General features: G+C 48.6%; 1 protein-coding gene across 5 annotated transcripts in view; it reads left to right on the top strand.

Moving 5' to 3' along the window:
* PLXNA1 (plexin A1) overlaps nt 1–24354 on the top strand; it is a 293840-nt gene that overhangs the window by 187768 nt on the left and 81718 nt on the right. For all 5 annotated transcript variants that reach the window (XM_063941209.1, XM_063941212.1, XM_063941211.1 and 2 more), the window contains exons 6-9: nt 2249–2372; nt 2827–2980; nt 4823–4922; nt 11997–12111. In XM_063941209.1, coding sequence (XP_063797279.1) covers nt 2249–2372; nt 2827–2980; nt 4823–4922; nt 11997–12111 — 493 coding nt within the window. The remainder of the gene's footprint in view (nt 1–2248; nt 2373–2826; nt 2981–4822; nt 4923–11996; nt 12112–24354) is intronic.

Raw genomic sequence — 24354 nt, 5'->3', positions numbered from 1 at the left:
ATAAACCCTAAATATGGCATTCTGCACACACTCCGCCGCTTGGCAGGAAGACCTCGGTGACAGCAATTCCAGCTCGCAACCATTTTTATTGCAAGTTATTGTTACCATTACTGTCATTTAATTACTGTTGTATTGTTACGGCTAAGAGTCCAGTTGTTAATGTATTGTTATTTGTATTAATGCAATTGCATTGATGTAAATAAAGGGGGGGGATTCAGATCTGATCGGTGCGGTGTGTTTTTGCACAGCGGGCAATCAGGTCATAACTGCGTATGCATCGCAATGCGCACGCGCTTCAGCCATCAACAACGAGCATCGCCGGTCAGTGACGGGATGATGCGAAAATTTAATTTGCACGGTCGTTTGCACGGTGATGACAGGAGGAGGCCGTTTGTGGGGGGTAACTGAGCATTTATTGGGAGTGTCAGGGAAAACGCAGGCGTTCCCAAGCGTTGTCAGGGCGGGTGTGTGACGTCCTCTCCGGCCCTGATCAGCACGTTCTCATCACACTGTAAGAGTATGTCCTGGGCTGCGCACACACTGCACACACCGGATTTTTGCAGCTCGGCGTACACATAGCATCGCACACTTGCACAGCGAAAATACACTCCCCCTGGGGCGGCGAATATCTGAATGCAGGACAGCAAAGTTAGCAGCTCAGCGATCAGGTGTGAATCCCCCCCCCTATTGTCCGCACCTCTGTGGACAGTTGGCGGTCTAGGAGTTACTCTGTCTTATGTGATCTCTCAGGTTTTATCACTGTCTTAAAGGGAGAAGGGGCCGCGACTAAACTACACTTCTTACGTTGGTGTCTCAGCAAAAATAGGGCAACGTCTGAAAAGACACTTATTGCATTTATCCCTTAGATAGCACATTCTGCAGGGTGGAAGACTCTGGCTCGGGTACATCCATCACTATTGGCGCGCTCGCGGAGATTGCAATCTAATTTTCCCATCATCAGCTCACACCCACTCACCACACGCAGACCTGTTTGGTCAGGAGCCAGCTTCCCGCCAGTGTTTTCTTGAACCGTGGGAGGAAATTTGAGCAGCCGGAGGAAGGCCAAACGGACACGGAGATATCCTATAAACCCCACGCAGATGCACCCGGGGGCAGATCAGAACTGAATGCCCCAGCCACGTGAGGCAGAGGTCCTAACCGCTGCACATCACACGTCCACAATAAGGTTTAATGGGGCAGATGTATTCACCTGGAGACGGCATAAGGAAGTGATAAACCAGTGATAAGTGCAAGGTGATAAACACACCAGCCAATCAGCTCCAATATGTAAATTAACAGGAGCTGATTGGCTGGTGCGTGTATCACCTTCCACTTATCACTTCTTTATCACTTCCTTATGCCTTCTCCAGGTTAATACATCTGCCCCCTTATTCCATATTGCGCTGTACGAAGTGGCTCGTTAGACCCGACGTATGGAGCACGTTCAGCAGCTGAGCGGTTACCCGTCAGCTTTCCTAAGCTCTGAGAGACGGGCGGACAGGTTTGGCAGCTGCGGAGCTGATAATCCTCTAAGGTATGAGGCTTGTCTGTCATTGGCAGCATGCAGCGCTTCATGTGTCCAGCCGGGCAGCGAACGGACGTTCCAGCCGCAGGGTGAGAGGATCTCGTCGGATGTTTGGGACAGGAGAGCTGTCAGTCTGAGACACTGGCTCTCCTCTGCGCTCTCAGCTGTCAGCTCTCCAGCCGAGCACGAGTCCCACCTCACTGCGTGCTCCGTCACCTGTCTGAAGAAGCTCCCCCAAACATTACACACAAGAGCCTGTACTTTTATGTTACTTATTTATTAATCCTTACTAATATAGCGCACACATACTACGCAGCCCTGTACATAGAGCATCTAGTAATTCAGCCCCTGCCCCAGTGGAGCTTACACTCTATATTCCCTATAACATGGACACATATACTAACGAGGGCCAATTAACCTACCAGTATATTTTATGTAGTGTGGCGAAAACCGCCGCAAACACGGTGAGAATATGCAATCTTCAAATAGAGCCTCAGAGTTGCGAGGCAGCAAGCTAACCACTGTGCTGTCCTTTAGGAATGTCATACATTGTTTTGTGTGATCAGATGATGTATAACTGCGAGTTCAGGCTGAATTCAACACCATCTATTACATTGCAGCAGTTATTAGACTTTCAGCATCTGTGGCCCCCGGGACCATAGCTGTATAATGTGTATGAAGTAGGATCTATATATTATAACATCATTCATCTATATATTGCAGGTGTTCTCGGAAAGACAAATGCGAGCGGGCAGATGAGCTTCACCGCTTCACCACCGACCAGCGGCAATGTGTCCAACTTACTGTACACCCCAGAAACATCTCTGTCACCATGTCGGAGGTCCTGGTGAGTGAAATAATGACTCAAAGCTATTCTTACACCTTTTGATGCAGGTGGAGCGGCTTTTATTGCTGCCTTTGTCTCTGCAGTGAACACCACTAAGATACTTGCACCGTTTTTGGCATTAATGGTTAGAACTCTGGTGTGATTTGATTGGTGCACTGGAGAATCTGCACTTAGCTCTGCTCTACCTGTAGTGGTGTCACATGAGGCGACATAAGCCTGGGCAGTGACGGTACATAGGACGGACTCCTGTGTTGCACTCATCTTGCGTTATTTAGCCCTCATTATGTCTCTTTCTGTGACGTTCTAATGTGACTGCAGTCTTCCCCAAACTACAGAGAACGACTTTTACATTTTGGCGTGATAACAAAAACAACAACATTGTCTCCATGATTAAAACGCTGTAAAGAAAACCCTTGTGTTGCATGATTTTGAGGCTTGTTTGTATGCGTTGCAGATGGTTTTACAAGCCTGGAATGTCCCTGACCTCTCTGCTGGGGTGAACTGCTCGTTTGAGGATTTCACAGAGATGGAAGGACACATCGAGGAAGGAAAGATCTACTGCAGTTCTCCCTCCGCCAGGGACGTGATCCCCATCACACGAGGCCAGGGTGAGCTCGCCAGCGTCATCGCACAAACCGGGCGTCACGCGTGCAGCTGCCGCAGCCTCGCACTGACGAGGCGACGGTCCCGTGACTCTGCTTTCTCTGTATAAACCTCTAGTAGAATGTGACGGGTTACAAGTCCTTGGAATATTATCTGAACGTTTCCTGTATAAATGCTAGTTAGATTTTTTTTTTTTAAACCTGACCAAATTTGTGTCCCCCCCCCCATTTTATAATGTAATTAACACCCACACGCTGCAGTTGCAGCCTTCTTATTGGAGCTGGGTCAATATTCGGCTCGTGTGCCCCGTATGAACTAGTGACGTCACGTTACGGCATAGTGATTCCGCCATGCCCTGGTGAATAGACGGGCAGCAGTCTGTGAGAATTGCCACAAGAGAAGAGCAGCTTCCTAATATCTCACTGTAGTCCATTTTAAATAAAGTTTGTATCTTCAAAAAAAAGTGAACGGCGGTTAAGGAGGAAAAGGTGGGGGAGGGGGGTACTCTTTCTAGTACTCTGCATGAAGTAGTGTGACAGCAGTGAGAATGCATTGACCATTCACTCTGCAGAGTACCGTGAGTTGTGCGCTCAGGTTCCCCATTCTGGTCCCCACGTTTATAATTACTATGACTCCTTGAGGCACTAATCTAAACTTGGCTTGGAGAGATCTAGAGAGAGAGGAGCCAGCTCCTGAAAAAACTTAAAGTGCCAGGCTCCAATTATCCACTCGTCTATACCCCCATTGTCTATATGCTCCAGTGTCCCCTATAGAATTGGAGAAAGGGATTATCGGTAAGTACCAAAATCCTATTTTCTCCCAATTATGTTGATAGGCTACAGTGTTATTACTATTGATACTGTCTGCAGAATGGCTGCTTACACTGTATACAAGGGGTAGGTGGTATTTAAAGGCAACCTGCAGTTTGATGCCCTGTAACTTGTGCGCCTCTGTTTATATTTCTGCACATTGCAAATGAAGGGCAGCCGTCCGATGTGTGGGAGGACGTAGCCATTGCAATGCGAAGCCCGCCCATCGGACAAGGGTCAGATCTTGCACATGACGCAGCTTAAGTAACCACAGGCGTCAGCGCCTCTCGGGCCAGAGAAGGGAGGGGCCGGACTGTACGCTGCCCTGATCCCAACTTCATAAATAGCTGCTTCAGTCGCACAACAATAGTACCCAGTCTGGCAGAAACCACCTACTCAGCTCCGATGCTCTCTGCTTTAATTCTGTTTTAAAGAGCCGTATTTTTTTGTTTGAGAACAGAAGCCTCTTCTGTTTCTCAGTACGTATTACCCCCCTCATTCTTAATCCTTCTGCTAAATCCCAAGTTTAACCATTGTGCTATAATTCTCTGCGAAGAAATTCACGGCAGAGCAATGGGTCGCGACATGCCACCAAGACAGAGGGGGCATGAAAACACTGACACTTGCAGCAATTATTATTGGCATTGTGCAACTAGGGTGCCACTTTTTTTCACGTTCATTTGCACAAGACGTGTTGTGAAAATGCCACAAAAGGCTTCATCCATGAACGTCATTTTGTCTTGGAGAACGTCTGGTCTTGCCGTCTCCATTCACAAGCACCACTTGCGCTAGGAACCACTGATGTGGGTGTGACCCCCATATTGACAATGTGAATGCAGCCTGTCATTTTACTATAAGCCAGTGATGTCACTAAAGCCTTGGTGATGTCACCCTACCTAGTGCGCTGATAGTTTGCATTCTCCTAAAGGAGAGATGACGCCGTTCCTTGTGTCACGGTCGTATACACTGATCGGAGAAGGGAAGTGGCATTAGGCTGTGAAGCAGAATGTGTGTAATATGGTAACGTTTGTTTTTCAGGGGACAAGAGAGTGGTTAAACTTTATCTTAAGTCCAAAGAAACCTGGAAGAAGTTTGCCAGCGTGGACTTTGTGTTCTACAACTGCAGCGTCCACCAGTCGTAAGTGTTAATCCTGCATTTATGATGCAATATCGTGCATGTTACTGATTTATTTCCGTCTGCTGCCGTTCTATGCGTAGTAATCTTAGAGGCTACGCTTTATAATTTTGTATTATTTTTTTGCTTTCGTTTTTTATTTACCTGGTAAGTTCACAAACTTTTTGAATGGTATTTCCCAAAAGCTCTCAAGCAGGATATCCTAATAAAGCTGCACAAACTCCTACACTCTTCAGGTTACAGGGCCGATGGTTATTTATGTTGGCTGAAATTCCCTTGCTGATTGTCAGACAGGGGAGTCCTGCGCCCTCATATACTCGCTGTGGCATCAGGCACAATGGCGAGGTCGCAGGCCTCCGTGTTACTGTCCGTTGTCCCAGCACAGTGGAGCAGGAGCAGACAGAGTTATTAGCGCAAAATCGGGTAATGCAGAAATCCGCTCCTAACTGTCATGTTACAGGCTGTGTTTGAAAAATGACAGTTTGGAGCTGATTGGTTGGTACTGTACCGTGCAATTTATCACTCTCCAAGGCTTGATAAATCTGGGCCTATACTCTGTATTCGATGGGTTTTGCTAATAGGCAATAAAAGAAAACAGTGACCCCTAGCAGCAAAAATGAACGAAGAACAGTAGCCAGCTAGTTTGCCACAAAACAAGAATCACTTCTAAAATATTTCTAAAACCTGGATAAATAATGTGAAAGTTGGACTCAGAAAATGAATGTATCATAAGAATAACACTGGGTAGGAACTAGGGAATGTTACTGATAATTCCGAGCCTTGTTCTCATAACATTCTTCTAATGGATGCTGGCAAGAAACGGTAGAGAACAGGGCCCTTTGCTTCTTACGTTTGCTTTGGGGCACATTCCAGCAATTGATGTCCTTATAGCAAGGACAAATCCGCCTTTTCCATAGGATGTGCTTTTCATGCACCCTACGGCTGGCAGGCACAGCCTGCGCTGCGATCTCCGTGCCCATTTATGGTGTAACGGAACGTGCCTGCATGGTGTTTAGAGAAAAGGGCACCGGATAGCTCCGGGGGACCCTCTTGAGTTGGGAGGGAGCAAAGCGTCTGTACAGCTGTTGCTTTATAATCATGTATGTTCTGTGTGTCATTCTCCTTTCCACTGGCTCCTTTATTGGAGATTTGCTAATGGAAACTTCTCTTGCTCCGGCTGCCTTTTGTGGATGAGTCTTGTACAGTAAATGCTAGCTGCAGGCGTATCTGACTTGCAGGAGTCAGCTGCCTGTTTTGTAGTGTAACGTTTGATGGAACCTATATTACCTATGTAAAACAGACCTGACATTCTATCTCTCTTTAAACCAGGGCTGCTTCAGGATCCGTCTCTGGCAGTGTGGGGCCCCTGGGACGCTATGAAGGGCCCTTCTGCCTTATGTTAACTCTTTGTGGCCTGCAGACAGTTTTCTCCCCGCTCTCCCTCGTGCAGTGTGTGCCATCGCCTGTCCATCAGGCTTTGAGAAAAGGGCCTTGACATTTGATGTGTCCTAAAGTAGCGCAGCCTGTGGAACTCTGAGCTTGTTATCTATGCAAACGCAAGTGTTGCGCTCTCTACTGCTGCAACACATCGCACCTTAGACGTGAAGTACGGGATACCTTGTACAGAAGAGAGAGTCACAGAGTTCACAGATATACAGGGAACGTTCCAGGAGTCTGCTATTGTCCAGGGAGGAGTCACAAACATGGCTGACTGTGGCGTTGACAGAATTCTTTTTGCCTCGTAACTCGGTTCTCGGGTGACACTTGAGTTTTGCTCCTAGAACTTTCTGCAGGAGAGACGTAGTATCGGAAGCGCTCATTTTAAACTTTTTGGCACCAGCAGGATTACTCTAAGCCTAAGAGTTCAGCCGATCAGTCCCCCCCCCCCCCCCCACACACACACCTACCTTCCAAGCTCACCAGAGAGCGACGGCTCTGCGCAGCCTTTAAATTAATATCCGTCGCTGAAATCAAACTGCATAAATTTGCATAAAGAGTACGCCAATTAACATGTTTGTAGGTAAAACTAAAGGCTTTTCATTCTGAAACGAGGGAAGAGCTGCAGTGAAGATGTGGAAATGAATTTCTTTTTTTCAAGCAGCTTAATTAAATATTTCGTCAATGTGGCTGTGTGTGTATGTGTGTTTTTTTTTTTCACTATGTCTTTTGCGTACAGCAAATTTATATTTAATCGCTTTTGAATGTCTGCTGTTGCATGTCTCGCTGGAAGGGGAACTTCGGGCTCCGGTACGGGTCTCCGCAGAGACAGTCCTACCTTGACATATTAAAGTGCAACTCGGAGAGGGAATTGGAAAGCAAAAAAAAAATCTCTTGAATTTAAAATGCAGATCTCTGTGTACGACTGTAATTTATATTCCATTTTTAAATAATTTCTGGCTGTTTACAAAGTTTCCGGCCGTACTTTTTCTTGCCACTCTAGAGGATACGCCGCTTTCCCCTTGCCAGTCTGGATCGTTTCGTACGTGAATGCAATTCCTGTTTCATCTAAGAATTTGTGGCAGATTTTCTGCGCAGCTGCAGACTGGGACGTGACTTTTTGTCTCGGGATTTCTTTTAGTACTTCAGGTGAGCCTGAAGTGACAGTTGGCCACCAAAGAACTACCATTGGAGGACAGCGCTAGTATTGATAGCCATTTGTCCAGTCGTGCTCCCATTTATGCTGTCAGTCCTTATGCTACTGCTGTGCCATCACGCGTTTTTGAAATGGTCTTTCTCTGTGGCATGAATAAAGATGAGGATTTTATTGAACGGCCAGTTTCTTCTGACGTAATGGTGGAGATTGCTAGGTCATCGTTTGAACTGCCCATACGCCGGCAGATTTGATAGATTAATTGTATTCTCTTTAAACAAAACTGTCCCATTGTTGCAGCTTACGCGTTTCATTGAATCTTCTGCTGTGCATTGTCAAAGGCTTGATTACGCTTTGTGAGCTCCGGCTGATCTTTTATGATCCATTCATTTATTGTGGTCAATCTCTCCTAGTCCAGATTGCCAAAAATTGGTCTTTTGCCACACATCCGGCCATGTCCACTGTGGAGCTAGTTTGTTTTTACCCTCCGAACAACAGTGTTGACACTAATGCGGCTATGTTAGAAGGTTGTGATTTCTTTATTGGCTGCCTGGTTGCTATGTGTTTTGCGTCATTGTGTTTTCTATGCCCAGAAATAAATGCGCTGTATTAGTTGTGCAAAGTGGCTGCTAAATGGACCACTCCAATGGCCTAATCCACCGATGAAGACTTTATAGGTGGCCTTTGCTTGGACCATGCTGAATCTCCTGTAATTTGTACCCGTTGCTGGCAGTGAGCTGCGCTGGGCAATGTAGGAGGAGGTTCCCCTTCGCTACCAGGGAAGATGTTCTGTAGTAGCTTCCCTGATTCCGGCCAACAGGTTCGATTGTTCCAAAGGTGCACTCAGATTGCCCCTACGATGTGCGTGTTTGAGTATTCAAATGATTTTGGGAGAGCGATTTATCCCGTAGTGCTCTGATGTGGAAGAAACACGAGCTCGGTAGAGAATATAGAGTGCTGTTTGTCCGAAAGAAGATTGTCAGAGTTCAAACGTCAGAGTTGCGGGGGAATGTCATGTGGTGACTGATAATTAGCATATATGCAATTTCCCTGTGGTTTGTTAACGATTTCAGCCAAGATCTTATCTGTGTTGGGTACGAGAATTGACCCTCACAGGCGAAAGACAAAAAGCCCAATGTTTGACTGGTTTATATTATTAGAACAGAGGGTGTGACGTCTTTGGCTGTGATCTACTAACACGTCAAAGAGGTTATTGAATCGTTGTCTATTTTCCTCTTCCAAACTGTCTGGGAAACGAGGGATCAATGCCTCATTTTTATTTCACCATTTATTTCAAATTTTAAAGAGCCTTCCTTTCTTCTTGTAGCACTGTGTTATCACCGGTGGTTAAATTGTACATATTCCATTGCGATGCCTTTTTAGTTTTTTTTTGTATATATTCAAATTGCGCTGTATGGGATTTGTTTGCGCACAAATAGAACGTATATCTCGCCATATCCGGAATGAAGTGAATTGCAGTCAGGAGTAAGATCTGCAGCCCCGAGCACCACAGGAAAAAGAACAATTATCCCAGAGCTGAGCTGACGATTCATTCCGCCTGTTGACATTTAAACGACCAATAGGATCCCTCCAATTTCTCTGCACTCTTGGAAGCGTTTGGGTCTTCTGCATGGGTGAGATACTCCATTACCTCGTAGACAAATGAATATGAACTTCAGTGGTCGAGCTAATTGCTTATTATTGTTGGCAGTCACGCATGCTAATTGACACCAAGAATCGGCTTTATTAAAGAGCAGTATTTACAGATTGCACTTAACAGCTCGTTATGCAGCAACCTGGAGGTGCTGAGAGCTCTTGTGCCGGTGATCTTATGTCCTCCTTCTCTTTGGATCCATAATGTAATTGAGAGCAGCGGAAATAGCTCTAATGGCTGAATTCTTGCCACACTGCAAATCTCTCTGCTTGGGAACTGGAGCACTGCGAGTTATTGGAGCCTGCCTGACGCTCGCACGCCATGCCGTTGGTCATTTGAGGGTCTTCGGCCTATCGATTCACTAGGAAGTTATGACATTGCTGAGGCACAAAAGTGTCTCATGCCTCGGGGAATCGCTACTTCATGGTCAGTTGGAGAATATTGGTTTCGGCCCACAAAATGGCAGAAACATAGGTTTCATTTTCTCTCCTCCCCAGTGAAAGAATATTATACTGTAGCATTCATATTTTTGGCACCAAAAGAAGTATAGATTTTGTGAAACAGTATCCCCTTCAGTCGATCCTTCAGTGCGGCATGATTGATCTTCCTCGCATCAGTTCCACTGCAGCTTCCTCTCTTTGCTGATTCATATTTCTCTACAATACAATTCCCACCGTGACCTCTTCACCTCTAAGCCCTCACCCATTCCTCTCATCCCTACATATTCCCTTCTGCAGTCTCTGGTCAGTTCCAGTTCTTCAACTTCACTCTGGTAGCCTCGACTGCCTTTCTCTTCCAGTGCCTCTACCTGCTTCTGGAACACTCTTTCTCATTCGTCCTCCCCCCTCCCCTTCTTCCCCAACTACCTCTGGAATTCTCTACCCTGTACCTTCACCTAGTATGCAAAACGTTCTGTGAAGGATCACCTGAGAGCAATGCTCTAGTATCTCATGCCACTTGTGCCATAATATTCCTAATCGATTATGTCATGTTACAATCATCCGCCTTGGTTTTGTTCACCCATCTCGTCCCACCTACTGTACGGATTTGCGTCACGTTTATGTCCTCGCATAAAATATACGGTAAATGATAAAGTACCAGCCAATCAGCTCCTAATTGTCATGTTATTGGCTGTTAGAATAATATTAGGAGCTGATTGGTTGCTACTTTATCTCTCATCAAGCTTTATTAGACCTCTCCCTGTGTACGCTGGCCGTCAAGTGGCCTCATTGTGTCACCATCTCATCGGCGCTTCTTATGACTGTTACAAAGCAAACTGCAACATGAAGACGTTTCCACCTAAGCGTATTATTGCTAGAACGCCAGAAAAATTCATACAAAAACAAATTCTTGACCTAGCATCCGGGATACGGAATATAAATCCCCTTTCTTCTTCTCTTTTGGATATCTACAATCCTCTTCTTGTTTCCTCCTCTTGGGTAAGGATTGTGTTCTACCAACCCTATTTTAATATTATTATTTTATGATATAACTAGTGCCGCAGCTTTGCAGAGCATCCGTACGGGTTCGGCCTCATTTTGCTTTAGTTATGTGTTGTTTATATCGGTTGTTGGGTGCTATGTAAATACCATTGACTCTGCACTTTGCTTTTTATCTTTTTCATATTTCTTTTTTTTCTCCAAGGGTATTTATTTAAAGGTTAGCGAGCATCCCCCACTCCCCCGTGTCGGCTTCACTGAGCTTCCACAGACTCCGAGCCGCGCGGAGAACGTTCCCAGCTATAAATGCATCTTTTTATTAACTCTCCATTTACTTTGCCTAATAGCTACAACGTATTAGTTAAACGAACGCATTTACCAAATGTCAAGGCCGTTCATTTAAAGAGTCTCCAGTGTAAATAAAATTATATCCGCTTCTATTAAAATGACTAATGGTATCTACATATTCAAATACTGGAACAGACATGCAGTGCGGGGTTTAGTGAACTTACGGGGGGGAAATAAAAAGGAAACCACCCATCGAAGCCGAACAAGAGGTACATCGCTGGTACGTAGCACCGGCTTTGTCTGGGGCGCAGCTGAGAAGCACGAGAGGCGGCGTAGACTGAAATTCCTATTGCGTGACGCCTGCCATCTGAAGCGTAGCACCAGATAAAGCTGCCCAGGTTTGCGAGAAAGAAAGGTGAATGACTGGCATTTTAATTGGATTTTCCTACTTCATTGGCTAGTATCTGTGCAAGCGGATCAGTCCTTCTCACATCGCTATTAAGCGTAGCGGCGCCTAATGCGTCTCCACCGGGGAGATAAACAGCTTTAAAACTTCAGGAAAAGTTGCATTCGGCTCAAAGAAATTTGTGGGTCTTTTTCCACCTTTTATTCCTGTCCCGGCCGTATCAGCTACAGAAAAGTAATCATTTAAAATACGTTATTTAAAACCCATTATTCTAGGGACAGATTAGGTGGATTGTGGCGTTTTAGACATTTTTTGCACAGTTGCAAAATTTCCTAGATTTTTGCAGGCTATTTTTTTAAATGAATAAATGAATTTGGGAGTTGTTACCTCTGGTCTATACACGTCCTAAGGATATAGGGGTACATTTACTAAGCAGTGATAAGAGTGGAGAAGTGAGCCAGTTGAGAAGTGCCCATGGCAACCAATCAGCACTGAAGTAACATTTATAATTTGCATACTATAAAATTATTCAGAGCTGTTGATTGGTTGATGGGGCAACTTCTCCACTGGCTCACTTCTCCGCTCTTATCACTGCTTAGTAAATATCCCCCATAGTCCGGATATAATCTGAGCATGTGTGGGGAGGGCAGGTGGAGATTCTCCCCTTACTAGTTGACCACTAACCTTTCCCCTTCTACAGCTGCCTCTCCTGTGTGAATGGATCCTACCCTTGCCACTGGTGCAAGTACCGGCACGTGTGTACCCACAACGCAGCGGACTGCTCCTTCCAGGAAGGCCGAGTGAACATGTCAGAGGTAAGAGTGCTGGATGCGTGACTCTGATATCCGTGTGTTGCGCTGTCTTCCAGTTGCGATGCTTCTGTTTGGTATAAGTGTACCTCATGGGTTTTACAGCCAGATTCCGTAGTACAAATCCGCTGAGATATCAGAAGTCATGTATTATGTTGTATTGAGCACACTGTTATATAAATGTATTAGCGTGATAGAGAGTTGTTGTTGTTCTGGTGTAAGAGGGAAATAGTTACTATGATCCATGGTATCTGTGTCAAGTGTGATTATTGGACCTACTAGGAGATTCATTTGCTTAATTATGTAGAATCCTGTCCATGTTATTACGATGATTTTAAGTAAAGTCTGAGTGTGACGCGAGCCATTGAATACAGGCCATCATAATTCACTGTTCCAATGTTATGGAAAGTTCTCCAGTTACTGTTCCTTGATAAACTGGTTCTGTCTGGGTTCAGGTTACGGCTCTCGGGGAAACGGCCCTCCTGGTCTCACAGGCGAAGTGATGGGAAGCGAAACTTAAGCACATGTGCTCATGTCTTTTTCAATGATCGTGATACAGTGTGTATATGTATGTATGTGTGTGTATATATATATATATATATATATATATATATATATATAATACCGCAGCTGCTGAGCACCGGCTGTATATATATCCCGTGTGTACACTAGGCCACTAATGGGCCTCTCCTATGTCCTGCTGCCGGGCACTGGCTGTATATATATATATCCCGTGTCTACACTAGGCCACTAATGGGCCTCTCCTGTGTCCTGCTGCTGAGCACTGGCTGTATATATATATATCCCGTGTCTACACTAGGCCACTAATGGGCCTCTCCTGTGTCCTGCTGCTGAGCACTGGCTGTATATATATATATATCCCGTGTCTACACTAGGCCACTAATGGGCCTCTTCTGTGTCCTGCTGCTGAGCACTGGCTGTATATATATATATATATATATATCTCCCGTGTCTACACTAGGCCACTAATGGGCCTCTCCTATGTCCTGCTGCTGGGCACCGGCTGTATATATATATATATATATATATCTATCCTGTGTCTACACTAGGCCACTAATGGGCCTCTCCTATGTCCTGCTGCTGGGCACTGGCTGTATATATATATATATATCCTGTGTCTACACTAGGCCACTAATGGGCCTCTCCTGTGTCCTGCTGCCGGGCACTGGCTGTATATATATATATCCCGTGTCTACACTAGGCCACTAATGGGCCTCTCCTATGTCCTGCTGCTGGGCACCGGCTGTATATATATATATATATATATATATATCCTGTGTCTACACTAGGCCACTAATGGGCCTCTCCTATGTCCTGCTGCTGAGCACCGGCTGTATATATCTCCCGTGTGTACACTAGGCCACTAATGGGCCTCTCCTATGTCCTGCTGCTGGGCACTGGCTGTATATATCTCCCGTGTGTACACTAGGCCACTAATGGGCCTCTCCTATGTCCTGCTGCTGAGCACTGGCTGTATATATATATATATCCTGTGTCTACACTAGGCCACTAATGGGCCTCTCCTATGTCCTGCTGCTGAGCACTGGCTGTATATATATATATATCCTGTGTCTACACTAGGCCACTAATGGGCCTCTCCTATGTCCTGCTGCTGGGCACCGGCTGTATATATATCCCGTGTCTACACTAGGCCACTAATGGGCCTCTCCTATGTCCTGCTGCCGGGCACTGGCTGTATATATATATCCCGTGTCTACACTAGGCCACTAATGGGCCTCTCCTATGTCCTGCTGCTGAGCACTGGCTGTATATATATATATATATATCCCGTGTCTACACTAGGCCACTAATGGGCCTCTCCTGTGTCCTGCTGCTGAGCACCGGCTGTATATATCTCCCGTGTGTACACTAGGCCACTAATGGGCCTCTCCTATGTCCTGCTGCTGGGCACCGGCTGTATATATATATATATATCCTGTGTCTACACTAGGCCACTAATAGGCCTCTCCTATGTCCTGCTGCTGGGCACCGGCTGTATATATATCCTGTGTCTACACTAGGCCACTAATGGGCCTCTCCTATGTCCTGCTGCTGGGCACCGGCTGTATATATATCCCGTGCCTACACTAGGCCACTAATGGGCCTCTCCTATATTTAGCAGGCGTGCATTGGACAAGACTGGTTTAGAGTTGTTTGTTTCGTGTATGAGAAATAATGTGATTAGATTTGAAGCCACTGGGGTACTTCTTCCATATATAACCCCCTGCCCCTTCCCCTCATGAAGCCTGCATCTCTCCCTGAGCGCTCCCTCCCTACTGCACAATATATAGGTCAGCTCTGTCCTGGGGTTGTTGGTTGAGTATATGGTGACTGACAGCAATGAGGAGGGGGAAGGTCGGAAGGGACACAGCTGTCCTTGCCGACTGAACATCCTTAACCTTCTCACTCCTAGGAAGACTTGTGCTGCAGTGGGGAGAAAGGGGTTAACCTCTTCCTTACCGGTGCATCCTCATTTATTGGGTTAGTAGGCGGCAGAAAGCCACATCTTGCTTGTTGCCATCTCCTATCATTCTCCGTGGACCAGTAATAGTAGACGAGTGCTCTCTAGGTTAAGGCCTGGCGATTGCTAGGCCATCTTGTAACTGTGACAGAATGGGGTACACTGACCACAACTGCAGCCATTTTGCAGGGTGGACCAACACGCAGCCTATGAACTTGTCACATGTCTGAGGAGTGAGGCACGTCCCAGTGACAGATAGGCGTTAACCCTTAAAGAGCTGGAGGTTCTGGTTATGACAGTGTTAAGGCGGTCTCTCTGCATTCAGACTACCTGCGCCCAGAAATGCCGGCAGCACCAGACCGGCTGTTATCTATGCATTACATGGAAGGGACCTTCTGAACCGCTGGGAAAAGAGGCTGCAATTCAGCAGTGATTAATGATGTGTCTATAGCCAATCCGGGGGAATATTTCCTGGTTGTATTCTCTGCCATTATTCCGCTTGTCTCCCTGACAGCCTCTCCCAGCGTCCGCAGATGACCATATGTGTTGGTAATAAAGGATTCAGCAGGCTATAGATGAGATGGAGCCTGAGAAGAAAGGGAGCGGGAGGGAGCCATGACGTCCGTGTGTGTTTCCTGTAGCTCCTGGGGGTACTAGACCCCCTTACAGGCGAGGAGCTGGCCCCTCTCCAGCCCACCTGCATATTGGGTTACATAACATGGGATGTCGGCATTAACGTGACCCAGATGTAGACACATATGGAACGAGCTCCCACAGTAACATGAGATCATTGTTGGTGAAACCTCAGTCACGGTTATTCTGGTTCATGGCTCTACCCAAATGAGCTTACAATCTAAGTGGTGTTGGCAGTAATAAAGGGACATTGGTGACTGGTATTCCAGTACAACTACCGCTGGTGCGATGTCTGATATCTGAGGCACTGCTTTCTCCTGATTGTAGGTTGACCCTCACAAAATGGCTGCCCCCTCTGTGTGAAAGCTACGTCTCCATGATGCCGCCTTCCGTTATTCGTGTCACCCCCAGCTGTGTATGGTATAGATCAGAAATGAACCACCTGCAGCATACCTCCCAACAGGGCTTAATGTAGGCAGAGAGAGGAGGGCGATGGTGAATGGGGTACAGGGTGCTTTTAGGGAATGGAATGGGGCATTGTTCGGGGGCGCTACATGCTTGCCTGTATGCTATTGTCCCAGTTTTACCTCATAAAAAGTCGAGAGGTGTGCAGTAGCGGTCTGGTTGTTGAACTACAAGTTCTAGCATGGAAAGCAGGCTGCTGCAGCGGGGAAGCTATAGGTTAGCGGTCCGGTTAGATGGGTATAACACTAAGGGGTACGTTTACTAAGCAGTGATAAGAGTGGAGAAGTGAGCCAGTGGAGAAGTTGCCCATGGCAACCAATCAGCATTGAAGTAACATCTATAATTTGCATACTATAAAATTATACAGAGCTGCTGATTGGTTGATGGCGCAACTTCTCCTCTGGCTCACTTCTCCGCTCTTATCACTGCTTAGTAAATGTCCCCTTTAGCCTGGTGGTGTTACAGTTCTCAGCACTATATGCATGTGTAATGATGAGCACAGAATAATAAGGGCCGCAGTATGTTGCGCTGATAAACAAATGAACTTACATGTCAAACTCTTCATCTTAATTACCTGGCCGCAGTTCTCCTCCAGACATGATCTCCGGAGTGTGGTGAGCAGGAGGTAGCGGTGGGGGTGGAAGGTGTGCGCCAGTTCTGTCTCTGTGACTCCGCAGCCTTCCGTGGTGCCTGCAATTAAAAATGAATTATCGTTTAATAAAAAGTCTGATCTCGGCGGATTAGATGGCTGGCCCCTATCGCTGGGAGTGAAGGTTGCCTGTGATTTGAGGCCGGGTTCAGGAGAAGGTGACTGTGAAGTTATTTTGAGAGATTTTTTTCTTCTAAAATTCAGACATATTCCCTATTCTTTATTTCTCAACACTTGTCTGTAATCTCCTTCCTTTACTCTCCTCTGTTCCACCCTAACGTCACCTCTTATGTCTCCTAGTAGTAGCTTCTTTCTCTGTATTCCCTGTCCCCCGTGAGTTTACCTCTTAGCTTATCCCAGGTCAGTACACTGTATTATAGCACTTGCCCGAGTACCCATCGCCCCAGCCTTGTGCTGCAGCTGTGCCCGAGTACCCCTCGCCCCAGCCTTGTGCTGCAGCTGTGCCCGAGTACCCCTCGCCCCAGCCTTGTGCTGCAGCTGTGCCCGAGTACCCCTCGCCCCAACGTTGTGCTGCAGCTGTGCCCGAGTACCCCTCGCCCCAGCCTTGTGCTGCAGCTGTGCCCGAGTACCCCTCGCCCCAGCCTTGTGCTGCAGCTGTGCCCGAGTACCCCTCGCCCCAACGTTGTGCTGCAGCTGTGCCCGAGTACCCCTCGCCCCAGCCTTGTGCTGCAGCTGTGCCCGAGTACCCCTCGCCCCAACGTTGTGCTGCAGCTGTGCCCGAGTACCCCTCGCCCCCGCCTTGTGCTGCAGCTGTGCCCGAGTACCCCTCGCCCCAGCCTTGTGCTGCAGCTGTGCCCGAGTACCCCTCGCCCCAACGTTGTGCTGCAGCTGTGCCCGAGTACCCCTCGCCCCAGCCTTGTGCTGCAGCTGTGCCCGAGTACCCCTCGCCCCAGCCTTGTGCTGCAGCTGTGCCCGAGTACCCCTCGCCCCAACGTTGTGCTGCAGCTGTGCCCGAGTACCCCTCGCCCCAGCCTTGTGCTGCAGCTGTGCCCGAGTACCCCTCGCCCCAACGTTGTGCTGCAGCTGTGCCCGAGTACCCCTCGCCCCCGCCTTGTGCTGCAGCTGTGCCCGAGTACCCCTCGCCCCAGCCTTGTGCTGCAGCTGTGCCCGAGTACCCCTCGCCCCAACGTTGTGCTGCAGCTGTGCCCGAGTACCCCTCGCCCCAGCCTTGTGCTGCAGCTGTGCCCGAGTACCCCTCGCCCCAGCCTTGTGCTGCAGCTGTGCCCGAGTACCCCTCGCCCCAACGTTGTGCTGCAGCTGTGCCCGAGTACCCCTCGCCCCAGCCTTGTGCTGCAGCTGTGCCCGAGTACCCCTCGCCCCAACGTTGTGCTGCAGCTGTGCCCGAGTACCCCTCGCCCCCGCCTTGTGCTGCAGCTGTGCCCGAGTACCCCTCGCCCCAGCCTTGTGCTGCAGCTGTGCCCGAGTACCCCTCGCCCCAACGTTGTGCTGCAGCTGTGCCCGAGTACCCCTCGCCCCAGCCTTGTGCTGCAGCTGTGCCCGAGTACCCCTCGCCCCAGCCTTGTGCTGCAGCTGTGCCCGAGTACCCCTCGCCCCAACGTTGTGCTGCAGCTGTGCCCGAGTACCCCTCGCCCCAGCCTTGTGCTGCAGCTGTGCCCGAGTACCCCTCGCCCCAACGTTGTGCTGCAGCTGTGCCCGAGTACCCCTCGCCCCCGCCTTGTGCTGCAGCTGTGCCCGAGTACCCCTCGCCCCAGCCTTGTGCTGCAGCTGTGCCCGAGTACCCCTCGCCCCAGCCTTGTGCTGCAGCTGTGCCCGAGTAGCCCTCGCCCCAGCCTTGTGCTGCAGCTGTGCCCGAGTACCCCTCGCCCCAGCCTTGTGCTGCAGCTGTGCCCGAGTAGCCCTCGCCCCAGCCTTGTGCTGCAGCTGTGCCCGAGTAGCCCTCGCCCCAGCCTTGTGCTGCAGCTGTGCCCGAGTACCCCTCGCCCCAGCCTTGTGCTGCAGCTGTGCCCGAGTACCCCTCGCCCCAACGTTGTGCTGCAGCTGTGCCCGAGTACCCCTCGCCCCAACGTTGTGCTGCAGCTGTGCCCGAGTACCCCTCGCCCCAGCCTTGTGCTGCAGTTGTGCCCGAGTACCCCTCGCCCCAGTCTTGTGCTGCAGCTGTGCCCGAGTACCCCTCGCCCCAGTCTTGTGCTGCAGCTGTGCCCGAGTACCCCTCGCCCCAGTCTTGTGCTGCAGCTGTGCCCGAGTACCCCTCGCCCCAGTCTTGTGCTGTAGCTGTGCCCGAGTACCCCTCGCCCCAGTCTTGTGCTGCAGCTGTGCCCGAGTACCCCTCGCCCCAGCCTTGTGCTGTAGCTGTGCCCGAGTACCCCTCGCCCCAGCCTTGTGCTGTAGCTGTGCCCGAGTACCCCTCGCCCCAGTCTTGTACTGCAGCTGTGCCCGAGTAGCCCTCACTCCAGTCTCGTGCTGCAGCTGTGCCCGAGTAGCCCTCGCCCCAGTCTTGTGCTGCAGCTGTGCCCGAGTAGCCCTCGCCCCCCAGCCTTGTGCTGCAGCTGTGCCCGAGTACCCCTCGCCCCAGTCTTGTGCTGCAGTTGTGCCCAAGTAGCCCTCGTCCCAGCCTTGGAGAGTGGTAAAGTGCGCGGTGATAAAGTACCAACCAATTAGCTTCTAACTGTCATTTTTCAAACACAGCCTGTAACATGGCAGCTAGGGGCTGATTGGTTGGTACTTTATCACCGTGCACTTTAGTACTCTCCAAGGCTTGATAAATCTGGACCTTTCCTTTTTTACCACAACAAAACCTATTACTGTTGTTTTTCAGATCTTCTGACATCCGTCCGATATTCCTGTCATCTGATCATTATGTTATTGTTGCTTTGTATCCTTATTTCACATCTCTTTTTAGGCCTATTTCCTCCTATGTAAAGTAACAATATACTTTAGCGTTCTTTTTATTGAAGTCATTGTTTGTTGCGCTCTCGGTGCCTATGTCATGGCATGCTGGGGACTGTAGTTCCTTAGTAGATGAGGAGCCGCAGGTTACCCCCCGGCTCTGATGCAGAACCTTGGGACGGATAGTGTTACAGTATTATGTATAGTGTAAGGAATGATGTTTACTCAGTGGGCGGCTGAGGCAGGAATGTCGTATTTTGCTGGGAGTCTTCTGTCCCTCGTTATAAATCTTATAATCCTCTGCAACATTTAAGAAAAAAAAAAATGTTTATATGTCTAACCCTGTAATGAGACTCATCGTATGGCGGTTCTAACCGAGCGGTTTTGTTTTTGCCGTTATTGTAAAGTCATACTGATGGTTTTAATAACATTTGTTTAATCAGAACGTGTTGAAAAGATTTGAATACGTGTTTTTGGCTCAGACACGAAGACGTGCTTTCTGGTTTTTTGTTATAGTTTCTATAGCTGAGTCCTCACACTCCTAGCCTCAGTACTCCATGCGGCGCGAGTGATCCGCCATGTTTTCACTCGAATGTGCGTCTTAATTACAATGTGATGCGACAAAACAACTTAATTCCCTACTTTCTTAAGGTGGGTACACACTGGTAGATATATCTGCAGATCAATTGATCGGTAGATATATCTATGGACGGATCGAGCAGTGTGTTCAGCATACACATTGCCCGATCCGTCGGGGACTGACGTCATGAACTGGGCGGGCGTGTACACACGCCCGCCCAGTTCAGCTGTCAATCACCGCCAGCCGCCGCAGCATGTGTACAGGCGGCCGGCTGGTCGCCTGTACACACATAGCGATGCGCCAGTATATCGGTAGATATATTGGCCGGTGGCCGTGCTGCTGGGCTGTCGTGATATGTCTGTGAACGACGGAGTTCACAGACATATCGGCCGTACACACTGGCCGACGGTCCCGCGATATATTGGCCAGTGTGTCTCACCTTTACTCTCCCAGAAGTTGCGGAAGACTCAACAATTTTTCAGGTAGTCCCCCGCCCACCTCAAAGAGTAGGAGGGTCTCCCGCATCCCGCCCCTTCCTAGTGAAGCGGGCAGGATGTGAAGATAATCAGAGGAATTGAGGCGGCGTATACGGGGGTGGGGCTACATGATGTGAAACATGACCATTTACAGACAGTCATTTTGCCGGGATGGGGGCCTAGTGACGTGAAGCCTGAAGTGACCACCCCTCTGGAGGCTTTTCTTGCAGAGGACGCACAAAAAGAACACAAGTACGCCTCACTTAGTCTGCATTAATTTATCAGATATGTGATACTTGTATAACATTGAACGATGGGGTCGGAATCTCTATACGAAGCACAACGGAATTTGGCATGGAAAAAAAAGCCGTGGCCACTGCATCGTAACATTTCGTAAACAGGTTCAGACTCTGTCGCACACAGATATACAAGTGTCGCACATCAAATTAATCAGTGGAGTCTTGTGAAGCGGTTCTGTCGCATCAATTTAGACGCGCATTTCGCCAAAAGATGCTCTGCGCTCCGAGAGAGGATGTTTGCGGCAACTGCAGCCATATTGTTTGACAACACATCTGTAGTTAGAGTTCAGGTGTACATTTAATGCAGCGACAGGCTTGTTACTTTGTAATGCCCTTACTTTGCAAGTTGCAGAAGATGAAATAGGTGCAAAGTACCTCGGTAAATTGTCTGTTGTCATGACAGTCGACAAAATGGCCGCCTTCCCTGATAGTAGGTTCATTTTAACCAGCACTGTGGTGTTCAACTCTTGCCGTACCGGACTTATTTTTATCTAAAATATCCAACAAGCTTATAACGTATCCCCAGATATATTGGAGACTGCTGCGAGCAGCTCTGAGTGGTATTTTTGGTTTGTTAATGATCTTATTGTAGGTTTTTGTCCTTGTGATTCTGCAAATACCCTTAAGGGATCAAAAGATCCAAAGAACTTGGATAAACCAGCCAATTAGAGAAGTATAGATGAACCTTCATGTGCAGCTTTGTGGATTTTTGCCCCTAGAATGCAGAGTGTGAAGAAAGTGCTTATAGAGATTGCATTCTCTGAAGGTGTTGTTCAGTATTAACGTGAAATCAATATTCCAGCCTAAACAGGCAATTTGATTGTAAAAGCCCTGATTTTGTTTATTTCCATGTACCCGTGGAATGCCAATGAGGACTTAAGAGACACCGAGTCTCTAAAATGACAGAGTAGTCGGCGCTTGTGCCGCGCTCCACCTCCGCCTGCACCGCACGCCCGTCGTCTGCAAGATATTTATTGAGACTCTTGACAAGACAGTAAAACAGCGTTGAATTTGCATAGATCTGAGTAATTGTGCAGCTTTCCTGGCCCCTGATTGGTTTCCGCCTCTCCATTTCCATACTATTTTGAGGACGCATCTTTCAAACCATTCTTTTGTGCTTTTGAGCGACTTGGGGGATAAATCCTCCGATGACGCAGCATAGATTTATCATGTCAATAGTGAGCGAGAAGAGCTATCCGTCCGTCGTCCTAAGAGGCTGACAGAGGACGCTATTAAAGTGGGGCAGCGGGGAGAGGACTGAAGGCCAATTGCACTGACCTTTCCAATTACAGAACTCTCCGTCTCCATCACTCTGAGCGTTACAGCCTTTTAAGTCAAGTCTGTGACTAATGAACGTCATCGGCCATGATGTGCTATAGGACCTCTCCGCCCACACTGGTAGCTGCTTGGGATAGCTAGGCATCCGAAGTTCTGAGCGCTTTCTTTTTCTCATTTCATTGGTGTAAAGTAGAACTTAAAGCATCTAGCCGTTTTTATTTGGTTGGCGATTGGTTCACTGTTGGCTTAAGTTTTGCACTTCAGTGTTGTTGGGGAATGTCCACTACACCTGCGAGTGCGGAGTTGGACGAAAGTAGTTTTTGCGGATTTCTGCATACTGCGCATAGAAATTGGTGACGGCACATGCGTCGACCCAGGCACACCGACGGAGAGTACCAGTGCGGTTGCATTGATTATGCTACTCTCTACGTGAATTGGGCGGTAACTAGGCAGAGACCTTGTGGGCACACGGAACTGTCCGGGCTGTTGAGTGTCGGGGGAGCATGTGGACGGAGAGATGGGACCCCGGTTTCTGACTGATCTCTTACACCCGGCATGTTTGGATACTAATGATGACTGTTGCAGGCGTTAAAACAGTGCTCCGGTTAGTATTTCAGAGGGGCACCGAAGAGGGTGGTGAGGCGGGTGGGTGTGGTTCATCAAATCGACAGTGTCTAGGTCGACATTGTTTAGGTCGACCACTATAGGTCGACAGTCACTAGGTCGACAGTGTTTCTAGCTCGACAGGTCTAAAGGTCGACATGAGGATTTTTTTTTTTTTGGGTGTCGTTTTCTTCGTAGAGTGACCGGGATCCCAAATTAGTGCACCGCGTTCGCTCGCCATGCTTCGGGCATGGTGCCTTCGCTCCGCTACCGCTTCGCTCGGCACACTTTACCGTTCCAATCGTAGTCCACGTGGATCGTTAAGTATGAAAAAAATTCAAAAAAAGAAGAAAAAAATGTGAAAAACTCATGTCGACCTAGCACATGTCGACCTAGAAACCCTGTCGGCCTTCCATCCATGTCGACCTAGTGACTGTCGACCTATAGTGGTCGACCTAAACATTGTCGACCTAGACACTGTCGATCTTCAGACCGGATCCCGAGGCGGGTATGGTTCAGCCGGTACCAGGACTTTCTGGGGGGCCAGACTAAACAACAGAGGCGCCACCACCAGCTCCCCAGGGTTCGTGGAACTAGTCCCACTCGCTTTGTTTTTGCATATCTAGTATAAAGTCCCAGAATTATTTCCCCCATATGTATCGCTTGCTGTTTGCGAGGCTCTGACACTTGCCCTGCGGCCGTTTTGGTTTAATGTTTGATGCTGAGTAGATTTGCGGCATTGTGTATAAAGGGGGGGGGGGGGCACGGTCTGTGTGGACACAAGCCGGGGGGATATTCCAGATGCCTGTGACATGACATGTACAGTGTTGGCCGTCCTTGTTTCTTAGAAACCAAAACAAACTTCTACGTTCTAAATGGGGTTGTGGAAATACGTGATGCTGCATCCTGCCAGTCACAGCCACTGCCCAGGAAGCCGGGAGCGCAACCCCGAGCTATTCTGGGACTAAACGGCTGGAGATTAACCTCTCCTTAGCCTTGGTCGTGGCTGTATTTATAGTTGTCCGCGACAGATATGTCCTTGGTTTTTGTGATCTCCAAAGGCAAGCTTGAGTATTGCTTCAGTTCTCAGTGAGTAATTCAGACCCAATCGCTGCTGTGCGTTTTCGCACGGCGAGTGATCGGGTCTGAACTGCGCATGCGTATGCACCGCAATGCGCAGGCGCGTCGGTCTGCAGCGACGGGATGGTGCGTACAAAGCGATCGCATGGACGATCGCAAGGTGACTGACAGGAAGAGGGCGTTTGTGGGTGGCAACTGACCGTTTTAGAGGAGTGTCCGGAGAAACGCAGGAGGGACCGGGAGTTTGGAGGGATGTTTTTGACGTCCGCTCCGGCCCCGATCATCGCACCGGAAGAGTAAGTCCTGGGCTGTGCAGAGACTGCACAAACTTCTGTTTGTGCAGCTCTCCTGCACATGCGATCGCTTCCCTGCACAGCGTTTACCCCCTCCCCTATAGGCGGCGAATACCTGATCGCAGGGATGCAAAAAACGCACCTTAGCAATCAGGTGTGAATTACCCCCTAAATGCGATGCAATGCTTGCTGCTGGGTCTCCTACTGTATATACTGAGCGGGAGTGTTTGCTGCACTGTAGAGCGGTGTCCTCTAGCTGTACTTTGGGTGTGACGGAAGCTGGATGTCATCCCACAGACTGATGTAAAGCTGGACTCTGAGCTGACCGTGGTGTAATGGTTGACTACAGATCATGGAAATAACCAGTACAATTCCCTCACCTCTCCTTATGTTGGCTGAAGGTTCTCTGTGACCTGCACAGCGCAGAGCAATGTCCTCATGATTCCAGCTCGGTGCTCGCATGTGGTCCGGGCGTGCCTGACCCGCAGGCGTTTCCTGTGTTACATTGCTTTGCATACTTTTGGGATGAGGTGCTTTGCCATG

The sequence above is a fragment of the Pseudophryne corroboree genome, chromosome 9, assembly GCF_028390025.1.
Source record: "Pseudophryne corroboree isolate aPseCor3 chromosome 9, aPseCor3.hap2, whole genome shotgun sequence".
Taxonomy (NCBI): domain Eukaryota; kingdom Metazoa; phylum Chordata; class Amphibia; order Anura; family Myobatrachidae; genus Pseudophryne; species Pseudophryne corroboree.
Note: the sequence above shows the minus strand (reverse complement) of the source record. Positions and strands in the feature narration are given on the sequence as shown.